The following is a 25034-nucleotide window of genomic DNA, read 5'->3' on the forward strand; positions in this document are numbered from 1 at the left end:
TGTAAGGTTTGGGGTTCGTATCCTGAATACCACCCAAAAAACAAAAGTGTAGTACATATTCATTTTTTCTCTTATGCATACGATCGTCTCTTTTATGACAAAAGTAATTCTTTTGAACAAGTTGCCCAAAAAAATTATTTGATAGTGAATGTGTAAAAAAGTCTAATAAATTATCTCTCTATTATTTATAATAGATAATTTTATAGTATGATATCAAAACGAGATTCTAACCAATTAGATTCGAAAGCTTAGAGCATATAGCATTATGAAAAAGAGAAACTTATATGTATTTTTTTAATTCTTATAGATCCTTTTTTGAAGTTCACATTGAATGATTTCTTAACCAATTTTTACAATCTTGTATGTTACAAAACTTGCTTAATTTTAGTTATGATAATACAAAATATGATGAATCTTGCAAAATTTTAATTTGCAACTATTGTGTCGGTCGGTTTCCAAAATTGTAACATTCAGTTAGGTAATGCTTAAATGAGGGTTCGCATAGAATGAGTGCAATCTGAAAGAGATGGAAACAAAAGTGAACACAATACATAAACATTACCTTAAAATGGAGCACCCAAAGAAAAGTCTATTAAGGTTTGTGTTTGCAAAGTATAAAAAAGACTTTATTCCACTATTGCAAGGAGGAGCAGTAATAGAGTAATGGAGAAGAAAAACTTGAGATACTCACACTGCAACTCCATGGATTGATTAACTAAAGTCAACATTTTCCGAAGAAATACGAAAGGTGGAGACCAGGTTCATTGTGCGTTCGTTTGTGGTGAAGCGCAAGGGGTGCAACACTTGTTCTTTGGTTTTCCATTTGCTCTGAACGTGTGGAGCTCGATAATGATGTGGATCGATATATCTTCAACTTTTATATCTGGAGGGCAAGCGCATTTGGAGCAATTGGAAGGACTGGTGAACATAGGTAATGTATCTAGAATTCACTTCACTTCAATTTTGTTTGCTGGTGTATGGTGTTTGTGGAAAGCTAAGAACAAGATTATCTTCAACAGCGAAAATATTGAGATTTTTAAAGTGGTAGAGGAAATGAAATTGTTGGTGTGGAGTATATATGTATATATATGCTACAATCACGACATCAATATAAAATAAACAGTGTCAGGAAACAAAGACAGTGGATTACAATCATCGTCGAGTAGCATATGTATCTCGAGTCTCTATAATAAAACTAAAGTATAGAAAACTCCTAGCAGAATTCCCTATTATATTACTATATTGCAAGTTTATTGTTGAATTTTGTCTCAACCACTCCTTGCCAAAGAACAAGCGTTGTTAATTTTTTTCAAAAGCACGTTTGCACATTCTTAGGCTGTGTTCACAAATATAAAGATAATAACATCGGAAAAATGGAATGTTCAAGGCAAATATGTAAGTGTACATTTTCCAAACATATTCCTAAACAAATCAAAGTCTACAAATGTGTGTCCAAAAATTCGCTGATTGTGGAATATCTCAGCTGTGGATATAGTTCTGTACCATTCACACCATATGATGACTCAATATTAAAGTATGTATGATCTCCCTTTATGAAAGCAGAATATATAAAAAGCATCTCAAAGTTCGTTGGGAATGTTGTTGCTGCAATGCCCCAAAAAAATACAGACAGTATGTGAATTAGTTGTTTAGAATACATTTATTTAAGAAGATGCTTCATTTCCATGCCTCTTAAAGTCTTAACAGATAAGAAACTGCAACATATGTTCAGAATAATTCATAGGCTTTGTTTGGATTGATTTCTACATAATGGAAAGTTAAATCAGAATGACTTTACAGGTTGTGTAAAAGCCCTTATATATAAGCTTATAGATAATTACTTAAGAGCTAAATGAGAGGTTTTTGAAAATATTGAATTGCAGGAACAAAACTACTTAAAAGGCAAATTATACAGTGGACTACTTTGATAGGTGATCCACCTTGGATTGGTACTTAAAATTTGTCTGCAACTCCAATGACAACAAACGTCGCCTTATAGAAGTAGAAACTCACGGTGCTTCTCATTCTCACGGCTGAGACAGTTACTTGATATGTGCCAGTTCAATAAAAATAAGGGAAAAGGAATAATGAGTACCTAAAAATTCAATTCTTATTAACTTTTACTTGTTTTTGTCAACTTGCACGGATCACGACACTATCTCAAAGGTAAAGACGAGGAAGACCATGAACTTCTACTTCTAAATGACATCACCAAACATCGTTAGAGTTTCAGATAATTTTTTAAGTGTCAAACCAAGGTGAACCATCTTTCTATCAAGGTGATCCACCTCAGAACCCGCCTTCTTAAAAACTAAAGTTGTTGAAGAATTCTTTTAATATTATTTGTCCCTGAGAATCTTTTGAGAAGTTTATTTTATTCAATATGTTTCATAATGCACTGATTCATAAGGTAGTGGTATTATAATACCTTTGATTTTCTCAAGCAGCTCTTCTTCTGAGACATGCAACCTCTCAAGTTTCTTCCCTATTTTAGTTTCCCATATCTCAACCAGCTCATTCAAAGAACAAACATTTCCTGGAGGTCTCAAGTACAAAACTTTATTCAACGTGCGGGGATCATCAACCGCATTGATAGTGAAAGCAGCAACATCACTTTCCTGCATAAATACACCTACAATTGAAAACCAATCATGAATAAGTAAGCTCTGGAAAAATGAAAATGGTCTTCAATTCTCGATCAAGTAGAGACCTTTTGTATTGCCGTCACCAAATATAGTGACTTTGTCCCTAGGAGGAGCTTTTAATCCTGGTTGGACAAGAGAAGGAAGCAAAATTTTCATGAAGAAATTGCAGGAGATGAAAGTATATGGAATGCCTTCAGCTTCCACAAGTTGCCTAATTTCAATTTTTGGTGCATAGAAATTATAGCCATCCTCAAGTTCACATACTTTAGCCTTGGTAGGATCTGAGCCAAATTCAGATGGGATGAACCTCTGTAGCCAACAAATGTTAACAAACAAATCATTGAACACATTTAACAATGCAAGAAACGTGTGATTTGTGTATTCAAATAGGATTATTAAATGTTCATGTAGGTTGAGTTTCAAGGTTCCTCAATTTATTATAAACAAAAGCACACATGTGGAATATAGTATATACTATCAATTTGGTCCCTGCCTATCACTCTTCAATTTATAGAAATATAATAGGTAGTCCCTAAACTATTTTCAGTCCATAAACTTAGTCCCTAAATTACTTAATATTCTAGTTCTTATCTTTAAAGGAATTGATGGACTAACTTGACCGATTAGTCCTGACTTATCATATTTTTATAGTTTAGGAACTAAATAAGAGAAAGAACTTGACCGATTAGTCCTGACTTATCATATTTTTATAGTTTAGGAACTAAATAAGAGAAAGAACGATAGTTTAAGGACTAAATTGAATGTTTACTCTATATATATGCGATATATCCTAATGGAAGGGAAAATGTAAGATGTAACAGTTTTGAAACTGCATAACCTAACCAGCATGTGGTTGGTTCAAGTGAAAAGAGACCTTAAACAAGTGGTAATGGTTTGATCCCCGGCTCTCTCGATGGAGAAAACTTTGTTGAGATTGGAGAACTCATAATGTGTACCCAATAAGTACTCGGTGGAAGATTAATCACTACCAAACGGTATCGGATACTTCATGTCCATAATATTTATAACAATATATAAAAGGATACACCCTTTTGAGCTGAATTTTTTATTATTCTAATTATAATCTTAAACAAATTTGTCTATACGAATGCTATATTGTTGGTGTCATTGAAAAATATAAGCATGGTTTGTTACGATTTCATAAAATAAAAATAAAATCATTTTTTATAATTTACACGAGTTATCGCAATATAAATTGCAGAGAGAGTGACTGCCCGAACTAAAGTAAAAATTTGGAGAACCTAAAAAATAACAAGTATCAGCTATGGCCTTCAAGAGATAAAGGATCAGCCTAATGGACAACATATTCTAGCGGAACATATACTTTTTCAGCTAACAAGGTCGAAAAATCAGCATTTTAAGAGAATATTTAAATGTAACCATAAGAATTTGAAGAGTTCATGATTCAAAAATTGAGTAAATTACCTTGATAGAACCAAGTTGTTTGATAACCCTGATGAGTAGCTTTTGTTGTAGAGTTTGTTTAGCTGAAACAGCACAAATTACAACATCTACTAACTTCACAGCCTCAACAAGGCTTGCTTCATCTTCTAGAGAACCCTGTACATAAAATATCAACCACAAGAATCAGATAAGACTCACATAAATATATTTTAAAAAAAAAAAAAAAAAGAAGAGAAAATCATACTTTGAGAAGGGTAACTCCAGCATGGGAAAGGCATTGAAGTTTATGGGATTTGATGGGATCAGAAAAAGAAGAATCTCTAACAAGAGCAAATGTTGGGTGACAAAATTTAATACTTGATTCTGCTAAATGGTAACCAAGACTTCCCGTTGCACCAATTATTAAAATCTTGCTTTTTTCCATTCAATCCAACGTTCATCAACAACAACCTAGCTACCTGCCAAACATTAATCTATGGGATGGGATAATATTAAACTGTGTCGCAATCTAAATCCTATGTAATGTAATGATGTAACGGATTTATCACTCGAGACCTTCTCTCATGCGAATGTACACATTTGGGGTGATTAGTAGTAATAATTTCAATTATTTAGACGAAAATGAGGCCAATTGAGTTTAACTCTATTGCCAGGACAATTCATCGTAATATGAGTTGAGTTCGAACCAAACACTACACTTATTAATTTTTTTTTTAGACAACACCCCACTGATTGATATTACACTCTTAATAATATGATTTAACTCATATTTTTAATTTTTAGTTTTTTTTAAAGGTTAGTTTTTAGTTTAGTTTTTTTTTTTTTGTCAATTTCTATTAGAGAGTATGTTTATTACTTTTTTTTTTTTTTTGAGGAAAGTATGTTTATTACTAGTATGTTTATTACTCCCTCCGTCCCGGAATAACTGACCCATTTTCTAAAAAAAAGTGTCCCAAAATAACTGACCCATTTCAATTTTCAATACAACTTTCATCATTCCCAATACAATATAACACTAAATAATACTACTTTTATCATTCCCAATACAATATATTTCACTTTCCCTTTCATTTATACATTTTTCTTAATCTGTGTAAAATGAGCCAAGAGGTCAAATAAATTGGGACGGAGGGAGTACTGCTATAATATCATTTTCCGTTGTGCGTGTTTTAAAAGAAGATGGGAGGGAAGTGTAATATCACATTCTATAAAGGAAGGGGGGTGTATTAGACAAAAATTGATTTTTCTCTAGTCACACCGCAAAAATACTTGCTTACACATAAATTAATTGTTTACACTATTTACCGTATTTCCTGCATAGTGTATCCATGCTTGATGTTTATTTTCTAGAACTTACATTACTTATTTATTACTCCCTCCGTCCCACATTATATGATTTAGTTAACTCTGTCACGTATGTCAATGCACAATTTTGAACTTAAAAATTATTCTATGAATCAAAAAAGTCAATTGTTTCTTATAATAAGGACCGGAGGGAGTATCTTTAATAATCTATTAGAAAAAATTATAAAAATTTGATATTTTGAAAATATTTATCGAGACAAATTCAACATCTTATATGTTATATTTTGTCTTTATATATTAGTAAAAAAAATAGGGCCAAAGCATGTATTTTGAATAATACACATTTTTAAACCAGGTCATTTAAAATGGGAAGGAAGGAGTATTATCTACTCACTCCGGTCCTATTTACAAGAGAAAATTGACTTTTTAGATACATTGAATAATGTATGTATCTAGTCAAGAACCTAAACCAAATACATTGATTATTTAATGTATCTAAAAAGTAAATTGTCTCTTGTAAATTGGACCGGAGGCAGTATTTGTTATACTTTACACACACGAGACATCCTTTTTTTTTTTTTGTATTATGAGCATTTTCAAGCAACCTTGTATGAACTATATATTTTGCTAAGCCCTTTGAGTGTGAATATTCTCATTTGTTTCGGCGGCAAACAATGTTACAAGCTTCTAGACCTAAAAAAACTAATAAATGTTTATGTAATAAGAGCCTCATGTGTTTTATGTCATAAGAAAGTACCACTTAAGTTGAAAGCGAAATTCTATCGGACATCAGTCAGACCGACGATATTGTATGGTATGGAGTGTTGGGAGCTTAAGAACCAACACAAGAATCAAGTAGGCGTAGTTGAGATGAGGATGTTGTGTTGAATGAGTGGTAAGACTAGAAGGGATAAGATTAGGAATGACACCAGAGTTGGGGTAGCACCTATAGTAAAAAAGATTGTAGAAAATAGACTTAGGTGGCTTGGGCAATATATGTAGATGTTGTAGTACGGAGAATAAATCAGATGAAGGAGATTCATATTAGAAGAAGTAGAGGAAGACCTAGAAAAAGTAGAAGAGAAACTATTATGAAAGATTTAGAGGTTAATGAGTTGGATCTAAATATAGTTTACGATATAATATTATGACGTAATTTGATCAATGTAGTCGACCCCACTTAATGAGATAAGGCTTGGTTGTTGTTGTATCCTCTTTGGATTTAGGTAGAATATATATTTTCACTGTCTTGGGTTGATCTTTGAAATTGACAACATTTTAAGTTTGAGATGGGGTACTACTGGAGAACTTGGTTAATTTAGAAATGTGGATTAAACCATTTAAGATCAGTCTACACACAAAAGTAAAATATTGGCCTCTTCAAAATAGTTATCTAGTAGTGGTACCCTTGGTGTTTTAGGAAGCTGTATAAATGGTTAGATGTTTTTAATTATCAGGAAAAACTCATTCCTCTTCAATTGGTGGTTATTTTTACTCATATTTTGCGAGAAAGAAACGAATGTGTTAATTGGTTTGCAAAGTTTGGGGGTAGTAATGTCGACTAATTGAAAATCTAGATCTCTCTCCCACCTCAGTTGGACAGTATCCTATACTTGCGGATACCCCTGGAATGTGTAGGCGGTGAATTGCTTAGTTTCCTTTCTCTTGTTGATTTCTTTTCCTCGTGATAAAAAAATATATAAGTTTTTATTTATTAAATTTTTTATTTTTCTAACTATTAAAAAAAGGCAAAAAATTTTGAAAGTGTTTACGACAGATTAAAGCTAACGCAAACACAATTTCTTTAGAAAAGAAGAACATTTGCGGCAGCTTTTGGCCCACGTAAAGTTTTTAAAAAAAAAAAAATCTTTGAGGCGTTTTTGCCCATACAAATGTCAGCAATATTTTTGTGAGCTTATGTCATTTTGGCATACAAAGTTCACCGCAAATGTTTGTGACTTGATCTTTGGGTGGGACATTAGTCTGTCGCAATGATGACACGGTTTTTTTTTGCCTTTGCGTGGAATTTTCGCCGCCGCAAATACGTGAAATTCTTGTAGTGGATGAAGTCCACGCAACTTAGGAAAATTTTCTCTCAATCACATGCCTAAGGTGAATTTTCATAAAGAGGTGAAGATGTCAAGCGGAGAAGTTTCATATGCATGCGTCCCACATGTGGGTCTTGTGCGCGACGCAAATCCTAGAAGAAGATGAAAGAATTTTGTCCCAAACACTTGCATGAAGTGTGTGCTCGTTGTATGTGGCGCACACACATATCACTCAACACATGCCACATTAGATTTTATGGCGCACGCGGAGAGCGTGCACGCCATTAAATCTATATATTGAAATTTTTAGCATAAAGCAAGGGTTCCAAATGTTGAGGATCTAGTGGCGAAGATTGTTATCAAAACAATCTATAACTTCATATTTTTAACCCTTGGCAACAAAATTGAACACATTGTTACTTTATTTTGCATGCGTAAATCTTTAACCTTTTGATTATTTTTTATTTTTTACAAATCCTATTGATTATGTTGTTTATTACTATCATGAGTAATTAAACTTATTAGATTATGATTGAATGGTGAACTTTTGTGGTATTGTTTGATTTGTTCTGCCACTACTAAGTTGTTGTTTAAAAAAAAAAAAAAAAGACATCGTTTAAAAATATAAGCGTTTAATAAATACATGTTATGTGACCGAAGGAAAATTTAACATAGGACCCAAATCATAGATATGAATATATAACATACGAATATTGTAACTGTGTACCTTGAATGGTTAAAGAATCCATTGAGATTTGAAACAGACTTGAGAGAATTAGGTTATGAGAAGATGTTTTTGCCGCCTTATTGATGGAGCGTTCTTTTGTTTTCGATGTGTCTAACCTAAAGGAATGACTACATTATAAATGCTTATCAATTGAGACAGGAACCTCTCAATGTACTGGCAAACAAGAACGACTCGGACCGTTTACAATAAAGTCTAAATAACAAGTACAATAACATTGCTCTCTCTCTCTCTCTCTCTCTCTCTCTCTCTCTTTCTCTCTCTCTCTCTCTCTCTCTTCTCTCCTTCTCAAACCCTAGCCGTCACCCCTTTTTTCTTCTTCTTCTTCTTGTCAAAGGGGTGATTTAGGGTCAATTTTGACCCAAAAATCACCCCTCCAAATTGTTTTTCATTCTATCCTAATTAAATAAGTGATTTCACATATTTTCTGTTTTCTTTCGTTTGTTTTTGTGATTTCGTCGTCTCTGAACGACTCTGTTTGTTTTGATTTCCCGTCTTTATACGGTGTGTTTTTGATTTCTCGTCTTAGTGCGGTGTTTATTTGATTCAGGTTGAAAGATTAGCTTTGAGCAAGAGCAGATCCGATCAATGACAATGACTTTGGCGTCGTCAACGTTGCAGATCCGGAGACGTTAATATTCCGGAGACTTGAATATAGTCATATTAGTCATATTTGTAGGCATAGATACTTTGCCGTTTTATGCTATTAACATGGATGCTATGAGTTTGTTCACAGATTCATCCTTTTTGTTTTTAGCGAATTTGGATTTGTATTGTATCGATGTACTCTATCAATTTGAATGAATGAATATCGTTACTTTTGTCAAAAAAAAAAAAAAGTACAATAACATTGAATATTTAAAATTATAGATTTTATTTATATTTTAGTTAACTAAATAAAGTAAGGAAAATGCTACTTCTCAAGAAAAATAGCTTCAAGAATTTTTCAAGAAATAGTTGGCAAATTTTAATTGGATGATTTATTTGTCCACTTCCTATTTTTCAGCCACACCTCCTTGAATTGTGGCAAATAGTGCATTGTGATTGGCTATTCTTTATTCTTGAAGAATTCTTGATGTTATTTTTCTAGAGATATAGCATTGCTCATAAAGTAAATCCAAATATTCAACGGTAACATCAACTATTTTCTATTTTTTTTTTGAGTGCTGCTATATAACGCGAAAGCAAAATTCGCGGAATTTCACGAACGTGTTGTTTTAGTCATTTTTCATTTTTTTATAGACAACAAAATAATGAAAAAATTGTGTTTGCTCTGTTCTGATGTGTAACACAACCGCACAAGTTCCTACTACTTCGGCTTCCTTGGACAGAGTTGAGAATAAAACATTAAACTTTTAGTTTGTGCTGAGAAACATCATGAACTGGTGTGACTCATTGAAGAGATAGAGAACTAATTTGTTTGAAAAAGTCTTGGGAGCATCATGATCTAGAAGAGGCTGTCAATGATGAGACAACAGAACAAAGCAAAATCTCTGTACATCTGCCATCTCAGCTTTTACAGGTGCTATTTCCTTGGGGAGAGAGAGAGAGAGAGAGAGAGAGAGATTTGGAAAGAACAAGAGAAAATTGAAAGTGAAATTTGGAAGAAGGAGGATGCAGAGAGAAAGTAACAGTTGTTGGGATGAAAGATGAAAGGATGATGAGAGAGAAGAAAAAATAAAGTCAATCGGTGGGTATAGAGAAGGGACACGTCATTCGCTATATAGTCGTGATACAACTTCTCGCTATAAGTAGCATTTCCCTTTTTTTTTTATACCTTTCGAATAGAGTGTAGTGACGTGATTTTGCAGAATACACCGTTGATATTGTTAATGTGTATCATTTTTCTCATATACAGTAATAAAGGATGATCATGGAGAACAGAATTGTAAAAAAATAAATAACAATAATAGCATTGAAAAGTAACTTAAAAAGACGTTAGCATTGAAAATAACGTCAAAAAGACGTATAGTTGTTTTTTTTACATTAAAAAGACGTGTAGTTTTATTTTTCTTACTATTCTAATATAAACCATTCAACAATATGTAATAATATTTGACTGTTATGTTACTCAAAAAAAAAAATTACTGCTATAATAACTAGCATATTTTTTAACAAAAAAAAAAAAAAAACTAGCACATTTATTTTAAAAAAATAAAACAGCACATGGTTGAAGTTTCAAATGTGAGGAACTTATAATCAAATTGGTCTACCGTCACCGATGACTACAATTAATTAACGTATATCTGAGTTGAAATTGAGTGACTTTTATTTTGTTTTTTTGTTTACTAAATTGAGTGGCATCAAAATCAAATATATATCCATTAATTATTTTGAGGTAAATTGTTTTGAAATTTGAGGGACTTTAAGATTGGTTAATCAAGTGTTTAAGCTTAAGTGATTGGTTAATCAAGTGATTAGGCTAAGTGAGTAATGAGATTTCCTTAAAACAAATCGTTTGAAAGAAACCAAATTCGAGTCTTAGTCAAACTTTATTTACCTTCCGTTTGAGCTCCTGATTTATTAAGGGTTCATTCCGCTAGAAACGGGAGGGTTAGCACCAAAAAATGACATTTATATATTTTAGAACAGATTGAGAATAATAGTATGCTGAACCCAATTATTATATAAAGGACTTCACGACACTCCTGTTTGAAAGGCAGGTCGAGTTGCATTTCTATCTTCTCCTTTTGATCTTAATTAGGAGCACTTTTCAAATGGCCGCGGCAGTGAAATCAACCAATGTTCTGGTCATCGGAGGAACCGGATCGGTCGGAAAGTTCATCGTAGAAGCAAGTGTTAAGGCTGGCTACCCTACCTTTGCCCTTGTACGAGAGTCCACTATGCTTAACCCAGCAAAATCATCCATCATTCAAACATTTAAAAACTTGGGCGTCAACCTAGTTTTGGTAAGTAGCATTCTTTTATACTCGTGTGTTATAAGCCAACCAATATACGATATTTTTTGACATTCAAAAATTATTAATTTTGTATGATAACGAATATATTGCCGGGACACAAAAAGGACCGGTGCAAACCAAATAAGTTTGGTCTAGTTCGTGTGGGTGTGCAAGTTTGAATTACCATTGTTGATGTGAAAAATTCGTTGATCGTAAATATTTCTGTAAGAAGTCATTAACCGCAATATATAGTTACTTTTGTGAGCATTTTTTAAAGTCTTATAGAGTGTTTTCACATGCATGTTTTTCAACGTTGATTCTATGGTCACTCACATTTTTTAAAGTCATTATAGAATTATCCTTGAACTTTTTTGTTTACGATTATTCCATCCCTTTGGAAGTTAGAGAAGCTTAAATGTACACAATACTAGGGATGCATAGTTTTAGATTTTCGTTTGCTTGAAGAGGTTTTGGTTTGTTCCCCTTCTATTTTTGTCTCAATTTGTTTTGGTTAATCTATTTTGGGTGAGGTAGCCCAATGCTACTCACCGCAGGTTTAAAAATGAAAGAAAAAAAAATGCATGTTCTTTATATTTTTTTAGTGAATTTGTTTCATGATGATCATATCATACACATAGGGAGATATACATGACCATGGGAGTTTGGTTAAAGCAATAAAGCAGGTGGATGTGGTGATCTCTACCGTGAGTTACTTGCACATACCCGATCAATATAAGATCATTTCCGCCATCAAAGAATCTGGAAATGTTAAGGTAAAGATAATTGTTTCTAACTATTTTCTCTATGAACTATTGATGAATCCAATCACTGATTTACATTGGTGACGTATTTTAGCTATTATGACTAATTCTTTGTTCGATCTAGGAAAGAAATATATTAAAAAATTTATATGATTTTAATTGTTTGGAAAGAGAGAAAAATGGAAGGAAATACAAACCTATACATTCCCGTGTAGAGTTAAGGTATATATGAACTGTAATATGTGGACCGACCTGTTGAATCCGTGACCTGCGGGACAATTTTTTTGTCCATTTTAATTTTAGTCTGCATGGATTGGATCATTTAGATTGTATTCGGTTAAACATATAGATTTGCAAGTTGGTCCGCGATCCGTGTAACTTATATTTTTAAAAATAACTACACTTTATTCACTATGATTAGATTGTTTTGCTTTTTTTTTTTTTTAGCAAATTAGATTGTTTTGCTAAATAGTTGTTTTTACTTTTTATGTATAGAGGTTTTTTCCTTCAGAGTTTGGAAATGATGTGGATCGTGCTAATGGAGTAAATTGGGCAGAGAGTTTATTTAACAACAAGGCTCAAATCCGAAGAACCATTGAAGCTGAAGGAATTCCTCATACTTTCGTGGTGGCAAATTTTTTTGCTGGACACTTCCTACCAAATTTGTCAGGTCTTAGAGCCTTACTTACAACTACTAATAAAGTTATCATTTTTGGAGATGGCAATCCCAAAGGTATATGAAAATTCAGTTTTAATTAATTAATTGATTAAATATAAAAAAAAATATAACACATATTATGATTAATTGATTCTTTATTTAATTATTAACAGCTGTTTTTAACACTCACGAAGATGTTGCTACTTATACAATCCAAGCTATTGATGATCCAAGAACCTTGAACAAAATTCTCAATGTTAGACCCCATGCAAACACCATATCATTTAATAAACTAGTTTCTCTTTGGGAGAAAAATACTAGCAAGACTCTTGAAAGAGTCTATGTTCCAGAGGAGAAAATTTTGAGGCAAATTCAAGGTTAGCTTATGATAGTAAAAACATTAATATATTATGTTTAACTTGTGTATATTGACAATGTAATTTTTCTTTACATGCATAGACTTTCAATCAAAACTTACCATTTTAGTTATAATATGATAATCTTTTTAAAAATACATTCACAAACATATATATGAATTACTTATAAAATAAATTATAAAGAGATTAAAATTGTCTAGCTTGTTTATTATTAGTGATTACTAATATAGGACTACTGTTTAATTTTCTTGCAGAGTCCTCATTTCCCAACAATATGAGTCTATCAATTTGTCACGCTACATTTGTGAAGGAAGATCAAACTAACTTTGAGATTGAACCCTCATTTGGAGTAGAGGCTTCTCAACTTTATCCTCATGTCAAATTCACTACTATTGATGAGTTCCTTAAAAGAAATATTGATCGTACACCATTCTACTTGAACCAGCTTATACCAGAAAACATTGAATAAACTCTGGCTTACATGTATTTTTTGGTTAAGAAGCTAGTAATTAATTATTAGTTGATTAATCAAACAAGTAATGTTATTAGCTAGTACTATATATTAGCGTGTACATTTCGAACAAGAGTTTGTTCAAGATAAAATAATACCGAACTTGCGTCATTGTCTAAATAAACTAAAATAAATTAAACATGGAATGGCAGTGTCTCATTCATGAATCATGATGCTCCAAACCTTGTACTTATTTATGCATTTCAATCTTATGGCGTCAGCAAAACTCGCACAGGTTCAAATTTTCAACTATAATAATTTCATGCTTACTTGATTAATTCAAAGTTACATTTTCAGTTTGACCTAAAAGTACGGCGACAGGTCATGACTGGGAGCTTGATGTGTACAGCAGCATACCAGTTCAGGGAGAGTCAATGGCTATGAAAAAAAAAAAAATTATTTGCAATTGCCTACATTTGGTGTGCAACATTGCTTCCAACAGGATTACCTCAACTTCAGTGGAGGAAACCTCTAAAAACCCAAAAAGAACTCGTAGTAAGTAGTAACCCCTAAAAAGAAAAGATTATATATATACAGAGGAGGGATCAAATTACACTGATGTAATATTACATTACGAAAATCTAAAATCATTTGGTATGTTATTGAAATACATCAAGATTAACGGTGTTCTATAAAAGTGCATAAACAGTTAATTGGAAGTCTGGCTACATTTTTTCGACTAAAAGTATGTATGTTCTTAATTGGAATAGTTTTAAACAGCAGAAGAGAGTACGTATATCACTTCAAAGTTCAAGAGAGTCCGCCATAGAAATATTTTTCCAAAATACAGTCTAATGGAATTGCAAATCATTATAGAAGGCTCACAAGTTACCCTAATTAGACCTGAACTTAATGCATTTCACGATATAGCCTTAGTAAATTCAAAATTATGCTAAAGTATAAGCCTGATTAGAGAGCATGCAATCATTGATCACCTCCCAAATTAGCCCATAAAATCATATGATTAACCATTTCTAACGATTCTAATAAACTGTTTCCGCTAACAACAGTATTTTGGCGCCCACAATCAATTTCTAAATAACTTCAGCTATATCTAATTTATATATCATAGCACAGTTCAGTAACAACCTAAAGGAAAAAAAAATGGACCTACAAAATTTAGCCTGGAAAGTAAGACAACTTATCACTGAAATTGCACACCAACCTATTTTCAGTTATTTCCTTCCCTTCCTGGCAGAGGCCTTTGAAGATCCTTTTCCCATAGGAACCTTTCCATTCGGACCCCTGCCACTCTTTGGAGTCTTGCGCTTTGCATTGGAACCTCTTTTGCCTGCCTTACGCATTCCATTTTTCCTCACATCCTTCTTCATTCTGCGATCAACAAGGACTTTTCCCTTGCCAGTCTTAACTTGGACACCTTTCTTTGCAACTACATACTCCTTTTGAGGCCTTTTCGGAACAGCTTTTTTATATAGTAGATCAATTTGCTTACCCTTTGAACGATCGGATATGTCTGGCTGATCTGATATAGCATTGGCCTTCTTGCGTATTTTCTCAATCTTCCTCATAGCAACACGCTTCTTGCGTGCTTTGGCCTCAGCCACCTTCTTTGCAGGCCGAGTATCAATTTCTTTAAATTGTGCTTTCATTGCAGCAACTTCCTCTTTTGTGATAGGCTTAACTGGTACACGGTGTTTCCTTTCCTCATCGAGAAACCAATTGGGCAATCCCTGGTCATCAAACACGTACTTATTATATGCATCATCTAGCATATATTCCCTTTGCTTTTTCCTCAGCATCTTCTGAGCATAAGCCAATATCTCAGCTTTTTTTTCAACATCATCCTCCGACTCATCAGAGGACGAATCATCAGAATCAGTAGCAGGTACAGGAACAATCTCAAAATCCATTTCCTTGGATGCTTGAGAATGAGTGTGATCGATCTCCACAAAAGCAGCTGTTTTATTTTCTTTGATCTTTTCAGCAACAGGCGACGTCTTCTCCTTTAGCCCATCAATATCCATTTCATTTTCACTGTCATCCTTCTCAAAGCCTCCTTCCTCTACAGCTTCGGCAAAGACATCCTGACTAAACCACATATTTGTTATCTCCTCTTGGGTGGGCCCTGTACGATCAATAAGTGGCACAATCAAAGGATTTGCTTCTTGAATATCCTGATCTTCAACTGAATCATACTTGGACTGAACAATGTCATCATCTTCACCAGCCTACAAGCCAAAAGGTAATAGTACATGTGTAAATATTTGTTTTTGCGCACGGAATAAAAAAGGATGTGTCGTTCCATAGTTCTCAACAATAAATAACACATTTGACATCACAAAAATACCAGTCTTTAAGAGAGGTCCAAGCAGGAAAAACTAACAATGCCAACATAAAAACATGTTTATATTACCAGTAAGCTACATATTAAATATTGGGCATAAGATATGTTGAATGAAAGGAAGAAAGTACAGGAAACTGGAATTAAAGGAATGGGAATATAATGTGAAGATAATAGTTTCAAGAATCGGATATAGTTTCATTTCCCTTTTTATATAACTCACAAACCTGAAGGTATAATAATTGCATCTACAATCACAAAAGAAAGCTTCATACCTCCAAAAGTAGGGAGTCGGCATCATAGGATTTCTTAATACGCTTATGCTGCTTTGCAGTCCCTTCCTTTTTTATCACAAACCGCTCGTAAGCTTGTTCAAGTAAATCTTCCATTTGTTCATCATATCTGATATGAGTGTACACTTAGATTCCCCAATTATGAATGACCAACAGAATAAAACAGTGGAGGTAAGAACAAATGTGATTAAAGCATGGTTTACATAATTCCGAAAAGCAGATAAACAAGAAGACAAATATGCCCCCTCACACTTCTATGCCTTCCCTCACAGCATTCCTTAATTTAACTAGTAATCTAACCCCTGTAACCAACTCAATGATCCCCAACTCTTAATCCCTGAGGAATATACCCCTCACACCTTCTCACTATTGAGTTGAGGCTTGTGCATAAGAGATACACTGGTTAGCAAACGATTACTATCTCCATCGCTATATATAACACCCTTTTGATAAAAGCCCAAGAATTGAAAAAAGTTGCTTTTGCATTAATGAATTCTCTTTCTAAAATTATCCTTGAATTATTGAAAGAGAGATATGATTGATCTTTTAATTCTCTTCATTTAAAAAGGGTATTTTTTTGTGAGAAGTTAATTAATGCAGCTTGATATTTCAAGAGTCTTACAAAAAGGGACAATAAAATTTTATAAAAGGATCTTATATTTAGGAAGAGATGTACTACAAGATTTATGTGAGTATAAGTGATCTCATAACATAAGGAACGATATCAAAAGAAGTCGATCACCTTCTACGTTCTTCATCAGAATCTACGTCACTAGAAGAATGCTCCGAGGCACCTTTGTTTTCTTCATTCTCACTGTCATCCACTTCACCCTCACCACCTTCATAGTCAGTGGTGTCAACAGCTACCAGATCCTTTTTACCCTGAAACCCGGTGACAATAACCAAGAAACGGTTAAAGTAAGTTACACATTAGTGATATGACTTTTTATCTTAGCAAAAGTCCTTTTGGCCCTTTCTTCACGAGGAAACTCGAAAGAGAGTATATCTTACCTTTTGGGAGGGGTATTTTGTTTCTGCTAGTTTATTTGAATATATTGAGTTGTCTCACTATAGCTTCATGGCATGTGTTTTATTTACTACTCATTTTTAGGAAAACACTTAGGTGAGCACAAGACACACACACAAAATATATTATTTCATGCTTTTCTTTTTCTACCTTTTTTCAATTATGTGTGTTCGCCCAAAAATGGTTGTGACCACCTAAGACTCGCTAGCTCAGAAAGTGTTACAATATGAGTAATTTACCAATAAAGTATATCTCGTGTCACAGTTAACTCTCATGAATATGTCAAACAAACAACCTCTATGTACATTATATTAATTTGTAAACCCTAAGAAGATACTTCTCTCCAATCTTTCACGCAAATAAATATTGTGTGCTTTCGGTCATTATACTTCACTGTGCATTTATAACATCGAGTAATGCTTCAATTGATAGCATAGACAATTTAGCAAAATAATTTCACTCACTAAGTTCTTGATTACTTGTCTTCTTGACTGTTAAAAAAACTCAACACTTGATTTGAAATGGAGGAAGTAAAAAGATTAAAGCAAACCTTCATAGAGGCAAGGGAAAACAATTCATGATCAACATAACCGTCTTCTACTGTGTCCATTTGCATCCCTGTTGCTTTCCGTGCCCTATCCTGTAAAACTCAAATGGGTAGAGCAAAAAGGATTATAAAACAGAACTGAGCTTAGAATGCCATGATACATGGAAGAATTAACACTGTTTTTGGTCTTGATCATGCCTTGGAACCATTTTTGGGACCGATTATATAAAATCTTGATACCATATTAACCTATTATGGTTTCCACCTAAATATTAACAATGTTGCAAAGATCTGAAAATTCATTTGTGTTGTATCCAACCCCAAAGTACACAGTGACAACTAAGAAGCCACAAACCTTGGCTCTTCGTTTTGCTAAAATCTTTTTTTCACGTTTCTTCTTGCGGTCCATTGCATTTGTCAATTCCTCCATTTCGTTGAGTATTCTATCATTTTCATCCACCTCATGATCATTCCCCACCTCAGCTGTAGTAGCAGGTTCAGTCTTTTTCGCCGGTGATAGAGCTTTTCTAATGTTAATCCGCCACCTACAGGTAACCAGCAGATACAACATCATTACCCCCAGATGGAAACAAACAACAAACATATTCAGGATTGAGCATTTGATAAAATATTGCCAGAAATGACAGGAAGTAAAGTTCTAGCCGCGCAATTACTTAAGAAGATGCTTGAAGTCTTGTTTCCCTAAAACCCTCAAATCTTCACAGAGATACTTTACCTGTCATACAACCAGAACCAAAGCATTTAATATTAACAAGAACAAGAATTGTTCGACCCCCCGGACTACTATAAAATGTTAGATATAACGTATATACCCAAAAAATACCTCGTCTGTTGTTAGATTGTGATCCTTGATTGGTAAATCAGCTGGATCGGTAAAGCTTATAGAAGTAACTGAACCAAGAATCTCCAGAGGAGCATCTGCCCAAACAAAATTCACGGCTGAAGACACCTTCCTTAAAGTTGTGTTTTCATCTTCATACCTGTAGGCAAAAAATAGTTATAATAGCAACAAACACTATATAAATAAGCAGTTGCGCACTACAACCTACTTCAAATACCTTAACAATCTCCATGATTAGTTTCTTTTGCAAAAAACACACATGATAAATCTAACACATACAAATTAATAAAATCCATTTCAAAATAACAAGCAGAACCTTTTGTGAAAGAATGCATAAATCTGATACAAATAATGTAAAATCCAAAACACAGGGATGAGGTAGTTACCCGTCACGATGCCTCTTTTGTTTGTTGTCCCTAAGTACATCCGCCACCTGCATTTACGATTCAACAACCAAGAAAATAAAATGAAAAGAGTGACAAAAATACATGTATACAACGCCAATTAAACACATCTCCAAAAAACGTAATTTACCTTAGCTAGCGGTTGAGCAGAAGCCTCAAAAAGATGCTTGATATCGAGAATGCGAGGATCAATCTTAGCAGGAGCCAGATACTTAATCCCCAAAAGATATATCTCAGCAGATTCCAAACGACTAGCCGCCGGTTTTTCCACCTCAACCTTCTCAAACAACTGCAATTCAAACATTCCACCACCACATCAAACAATTTTCAACATTCACAATGAATTTCACAAAGGGCTTGTTTGGATTAGCTTATTTCAACTTATCTTCGATCATGACCAATTCTATGACTGTTTGGAAGAACCTATGAAAACAGCTTATGACATGTTCAAATATACATAGGTGCTTATACGCTCCCCAGGATAGCGTATAAAAATAGCTTATAGCTTTTACACGAAAACAATTTAACTTATCTCATCTTTTGTTATAGAAATAGCTTATACATAAAGCGCTTATCATGATAAACACTTATGCTAGAAGCTGCAAATTAATTTGTTTATCCAAACAGGGCTAAAACCACATTAAAAAAACACCAACAGAACAATTCATTTAAAAATTAAAAAAATTAATAAAAAATCATCACCTTCTTCAAACACCAGACGACAGAATTGTAATCCTGCGACCTGAAAACCTATCACACAACAATAACAAAAACAATTAGAATCATAAATTCATATTTCATAATCATAATTTCATAATTAACAAAGTTAATTAAGCAAAATCAGATTAAAAAACCTTGGTAACAAAAGTTCCCTTAGGTGCTAAAAACTGAGTAGCAAGCTTAACAGCATCAATAACAAGAGAATTCTGACTAGTAGCTTCTTGAGCCCAAGCACCACCCACATTTGGCGAACCATCATGAAGAATAACATCGAAAGCACTGTAACCATTTTCATTCATAATTTTCCTAACTCTAGACCTACACTCAGGTCTAGTAATATCCTCTTGAATAGAAATCGCGCCGCGTATAGGCTTCATCGAAGCAAGATCAACACCAATAACGAGATGATTGACAGGAACACGTTGGACAGCAACTTGTGTCCAACCTCCAGGAGCAGCGCAGAGGTCGAGGACGGCGCGTGAGGATTCGAGGAAATGGAACTTTGAATTAAGTTGAATGAGTTTCCATGATGCTCTACAGCGGTAACCTTGTTCTTTGGCAAAGAAGTAGAATTTGTCTAAACGGTGTTTTCCTTTTGCTTTTGCTTTTCCCATTGATGGTGGTGAGGTTTTTGGTTAGGGTTTTGGGAGGGTGACGATGTGATATGTGCGTAGAGGTTTATTGTAACGTGCTCTCCAAGTATGTAAATTTTATAAAGCTATAATTTTATTCATAGTATTTTTTTTATAAGATATTAAATTTATTTTAATTACGAAATCAAACGAGACAAAATTTTAAAACATCTTTGATGTCTTTCTTCGTCAGTCAAAATATTATCATAAGCTATTTTCCATAAGAAATCTTCGTGTAGAAAAATATTTGTTCATTTTAAAAACAATCTAGAGGAATTATGTTAAAATTATATGAAGGTAGTTGAAATAGTTGATATTTTGCATATGTTCATGATTTATATGATACTTGTCAGAATAATTACGTAGTGTTGAAGAAGATTTTGAATAAGTAACACAATTTTTCTCTTGGGTTATGTATGAACTGGAGGTTCTTAAGAATGTTGTGGACTTGGTAAGAATGGGATCATCCTCCAATACTTTCATCCAACTTCTTCAATAAAATACTTCTTATCCGAGAGCCTGTGTTTTTCATATCTGCAAGGAAGCTAATAATGAGTTGATTTGCTAGTCAAATGGGGCATTCTTCTTTTAAAGATGTCATCGTCGATTACATTTTTCTTCTCACAATTTATGATGTAACAATAATGTTCATGGTGTTGGTTTACAATGTTTGCTCCTTGGTTTATAATCCTTTTTCATAATAAAAAAAAATGGCAAGGCAAAGAAATTTTCGTAATTATTTAATGCTAGATGGTAAATTTTGTTGGTTACAAACGAGAAAAAAAAAAAAAAAAAAAAAAAACTAGACCAAAGGAAAGAGAAAACTAGGACCACAAGAAAGTCACCCCATGGCAACCACAACTAGGACAAAGACATCTCCAAGGGATTTAAGATTGGATATATACTTTATAAAAATAAATAAATAAAACTAATAAACATATTTAACAAAGTGATCTTTCAAAGATATATCTTTCTCGTAATAATGTGATGATTGAGAATTATTCAGAGTTTGAGACCAAGTAAATAACTGTATTGATCTAAAGCCATTCAACCAGAACTGTTGTGGAAAACTGGAAATAACTTGCAAAATCTCTCCAATGAATTCGACAGAAAATGTTGCAATGTCAAATAAACTTCATTAAAAAACTACTCCCTCCGTCCCGGAATAACTGACCTATTTTCTAAAAAAAAATGTCCCAAAATAACTGACTCATTTCAATTTTCAATACAACTTTCATCATTCCCAATACAATATAACACTAAATAATACTACTTTTATCATTCCCAATACAATATATTCCACTTTCCCCTTTATTTATACACTTTTCTTAATCTGTGTGAAAAACCAAAGTAGGTCAATTAAACCGGGACGGAGGGAGTATAAACTTTGAGTCAAAACACGATTTAAACCTCCCAGACTTTGAGTCAAAAGGCGTCACCAATATTATATTGATGTCACATCATCACATCGTTTAAGTTTTATTAAATTATCATTTTTGAAAAAAAGCAACACTAGAGCAGAATAAGCTTACCCAAAAAGTAAAAACATCTTTTGGAGAAAAATTATGCGTGATTTGACACAGCAAATAGTCGATCTAATATCCTAACATTAACAAGTAAAGATGCAGAAACTTCAAAGGCAATAGTCATATCCTGAACAGGAGAAAAATCAAGGTTGTGTGAAACTGTCCTGAAATCATGATAGTACAATCGCAATACAAGACTAGATTTGCGATAAATCTAAAACTGAATCAAATACTGGCGTATATCAACAATGAAGTTCACTACCAGCATTAGCATGTCTTCTGGTATCATAAAATCATAAAACGAATATTTTCTGTAACTGCATATTGGCATCCTTAATACTCTGACTACAAATAAAAGGTAAAAACCAAGTACCCTGAATTCCCACAAAACCTAACTTTGAGATCTGTGTTCTTCAAATCATGACACAGCAAAGCTTTAGTCGGCACGAGAGCCACTGCTACTACTTGCATAAGATTTCTTGCCACCATATTTCTGCAATAAGTTAAAACAAATAGATTATGTCTTTCATGCAAACAATATAAAACCATACAAAACTTTAGTGAACAAATAGGTTGTGTCTTTCATGCAAACAATATAAAACCATACAAAACTTTAGTGAACAGTTTTAGGGTAAATAATTAAAGACAATCTAAGCATAAAAACCTGCTTTCCCAAGCTGAATGGAATATATCTGTATTTGATCATGTGTGCGATTTGGCGTCTCATTGTAAGGACAAACAGAACAACCCAGTAGCAGAGTAATATTGGCCAGAAGACAGGAACATCAAATACAGAAAAGAAAGTCATCAAGAATGCTATTAAGAAAGCCTTTGTGAAGGAATACCTGCAGCATTGATAATAAGAATAATACAAATCGTTATTCTATTACACAAACGGAGATGCCTTTCAAATGATCCCAAAGTTAAACATGTTGGCTTACGCAAGAAAGTCATAAAAGTACATTAATCATTGAGATATTAAAGAATGCACAAGTATAGCACCAGCCTCTTTCAGAGAAGTTGAATTAAATGAATAAACTCATACCACAATGTCACTAAATAAATAAACTCATACCACAATGTCGCTAAATAAATAGAAGGATCCTTATCGATGAATCTATTCCAATAATGCCACAACTAATCTTGATTCAAACAAGTTGGTTCCACAAAATCAGTTTCCAATAACTATAATGAGATATTCACCTATGTAACAACTACCCCTTGTAGATTTAAGTCTTTTGTATTCTTAACGTGTAACAGAAGGTGTGGAATTTTACAAGGAAATCCCCAGACAACTAAGGAAAACTAGTTCCGTTTCAAAACGTATAAACAAATAAACAATGATAAGGCAAAAAGAGCTTTAGAAGTGACAGTTGAACAGAATAACAAAAGGAAATTTCAGGCACAATTTTTTATATATGGAAAAGGAATGAGGAACCAACACAGCAAAATTGATTGATTCACAAGAATATGAAAGGGGTATGTTCCTTAGTTTTTCATTGTGACAAATCAAGCTCTAAATGCTTCTAAATTCATATTGAATATAACTATTAATGACACCGAAGGATATCAAAGTACCAGTTTGATCAATGGAAAATGTGATTAGGAAAGCAAGGACCCGTTTACTTCTGATATTCTTGTTTCCATTTCCACCGATAAAATTAGAAACATTATAAAAAAGAAAAAAGATTATTTTCAGGAACTTGTCTGCAGCTACGTGCAATGACCAGCAGCTTGCAACAAAATTCAAATGGTGATTCACTGATTATTGCATAGTTACATTGCATGCAATGGCGGCTGGGAGCGAGTTATCAATCAATTATTTTCAGTTGATCGTAAAATATTTTCTGGAAGAGCAAATCGAAATACTGGGGAAATATTTTCTAGATAACTATTACCTCCGAAGCACACAAAGCTTATACTAACAAATGGAACTCAGAAACGATAGAGTCAAATGTACGTTAAGAAAAGTGATACAACAAACCAAATTCACAGATAAATGGTCCGATATCTGTCCAAGAGACACATTGAAAACACAAACCCGAAACTATCTACTTATATAGCGTTAACCCTATACTAGCAATGAATCCCAAATTCAATCAAATCTTCCATTAAATAACATGATTTTGAAATGTTAAAACAAAACATACTGAGTTATTATGTGAATTAACATACTACCCGCACAACAGAATCAGAAATTACCAGAACTTAAACTCAGGAAGCCGACGAATAAACGGCTTGAACTCATCAGAGCCTTTAGTAGGCAACAAAGGTCCTCCATCAGAAGGCTCCAGCTCAGGATCAACCAAAGGAGACAGAAACCCAATCAACAGATTCAGCATGTAAATTCCCAATCCATAAGACACAATGTAAAATCCTTGAAGATAAAAAACCCTTAAACCATATATTGACGCGATAACGAAAGTCCCAATCCACCTATAAGTAGAATGTGGCGTGGATTTATCCAAATAATGCTGAAATAGCTTCGAAAAATCTTGCAACCATTGTGGCGGTGCAGCAGCAGTCGCAGAGGCACTGCTGCCTCCAGTTCCTTCCATTCAATTCACAATCTGTAAAACAAAACAAAACAAAACAAAAAAAATTAAACCAAACCAAACCTTCAAATATATAAAAAACTAAATCAAGCGTGTCAATGTCATAACCCTAAATTACTCAAATTAAATTAAATTAAATCATATACATATACGCATAAAAGAACAATAATTAACGAACATGTATTAAGTTGAATAACAAGAAAATAAAGAAAAATAACAAGATCTAATAATCGTGATGTAAATTTATTAAAAGAACGAGTAAATTAACGAAGCAAAGTGAAAACGGTGTCGTTTACGTGATTTGGGATGAATACGAAATCGAGATCTAGGGTTGAAAGAGTGAAAATTGAAGAATCGGAAAACCCTAACATTTGGGAAATGAAAATGGAAAATATGAGAGTGAATTGGAAGGAAGAAGAAGAAGAAGAAGAAGAGCTGACCTGTGAGGAGGGATCGGAGGTGGAGAAGGAAGAGGATTGGAGGGTTAGCAGTATAGATCTACAACGAGACGAGATATGCGAATATTTTGTGTGAGCGTTTTTTTTATTTTTCTTCTTCTATTTTTGCTTCTTCTTAATTTTATTTATAATTTTATCATGTATTTTGTGATTGAGTTGCGTGCCGAGGCTTGAATTGAACGGCAGATCTTTCGTCTGTCGTATATACGACTAATTGTTGTGACTTCGTAAGAATATCCGTTTCATTTTTTATTTCGTAACAATAAACAAATAGTACTTTCTTTTTAACAAAATCATCAATTTAGTTTTAATGATTTTTTTTCCTTTCAAAAA

The 25034-nt window shown here is 33.4% G+C and overlaps 4 protein-coding genes across 5 annotated transcripts; 1 reads left to right on the forward strand and 3 right to left on the reverse strand.

Moving 5' to 3' along the window:
- Positions 1 to 1341: 1341 nt before the first annotated feature.
- On the reverse strand, positions 1342 to 4789 carry LOC146931055 (NmrA-like negative transcriptional regulator family protein). 2 transcript variants are annotated; one of them, XM_085702541.1, is made up of 5 exons: positions 4315 to 4789; positions 4092 to 4226; positions 2711 to 2954; positions 2429 to 2632; positions 1342 to 1605 (listed from the first exon to the last, which is right to left on the reverse strand). In XM_085702541.1, exons 1-5 carry the CDS (start codon positions 4492 to 4494, stop codon positions 1439 to 1441), a joined length of 930 nt encoding a protein of 309 aa, XP_085558667.1. In that variant the 5' UTR covers positions 4495 to 4789; the 3' UTR covers positions 1342 to 1438. The 2 variants fall into 2 exon arrangements, with proteins under 2 accessions (XP_085558667.1, XP_085558668.1); XM_085702542.1 differs by having other exon boundaries at positions 1342 to 1763.
- Positions 4790 to 10790: 6001 nt separating this feature from the next.
- On the forward strand, positions 10791 to 13542 carry LOC146931056 (phenylcoumaran benzylic ether reductase POP1-like). Its single transcript, XM_085702543.1, has 5 exons — positions 10791 to 11077; positions 11707 to 11841; positions 12325 to 12562; positions 12661 to 12864; positions 13119 to 13542. Exons 1-5 carry the CDS (start codon positions 10886 to 10888, stop codon positions 13331 to 13333), a joined length of 984 nt encoding a protein of 327 aa, XP_085558669.1. The 5' UTR covers positions 10791 to 10885; the 3' UTR covers positions 13334 to 13542.
- A 776-nt stretch (positions 13543 to 14318) lies between these two features.
- On the reverse strand, positions 14319 to 20228 carry LOC146931057 (adoMet-dependent rRNA methyltransferase spb1-like). Its single transcript, XM_085702544.1, has 11 exons — positions 19665 to 20228; positions 19513 to 19560; positions 18941 to 19099; positions 18793 to 18839; positions 18389 to 18545; positions 18219 to 18280; positions 17900 to 18089; positions 17548 to 17637; positions 16713 to 16852; positions 15953 to 16079; positions 14319 to 15564 (listed from the first exon to the last, which is right to left on the reverse strand). Exons 1-11 carry the CDS (start codon positions 20142 to 20144, stop codon positions 14551 to 14553), a joined length of 2514 nt encoding a protein of 837 aa, XP_085558670.1. The 5' UTR covers positions 20145 to 20228; the 3' UTR covers positions 14319 to 14550.
- Positions 20229 to 21785: 1557 nt separating this feature from the next.
- Positions 21786 to 24802, reverse strand: LOC146931058 (protein RER1A-like). The gene is made up of 4 exons (XM_085702545.1): positions 24684 to 24802; positions 23891 to 24258; positions 22353 to 22533; positions 21786 to 22181 (listed from the first exon to the last, which is right to left on the reverse strand). The coding sequence occupies exons 2-4, from the start codon at positions 24244 to 24246 to the stop codon at positions 22125 to 22127; spliced, it is 594 nt and encodes a 197-aa protein (XP_085558671.1). The 5' UTR covers positions 24247 to 24258; positions 24684 to 24802; the 3' UTR covers positions 21786 to 22124.
- Between the last annotated feature and the right edge of the window lie 232 nt (positions 24803 to 25034).

Source organism: Medicago sativa, chromosome 4 (assembly GCF_051527215.1).
Source record: "Medicago sativa cultivar Bolivia chromosome 4, Bolivia_mono, whole genome shotgun sequence".
Lineage (NCBI taxonomy): Eukaryota > Viridiplantae > Streptophyta > Magnoliopsida > Fabales > Fabaceae > Medicago > Medicago sativa.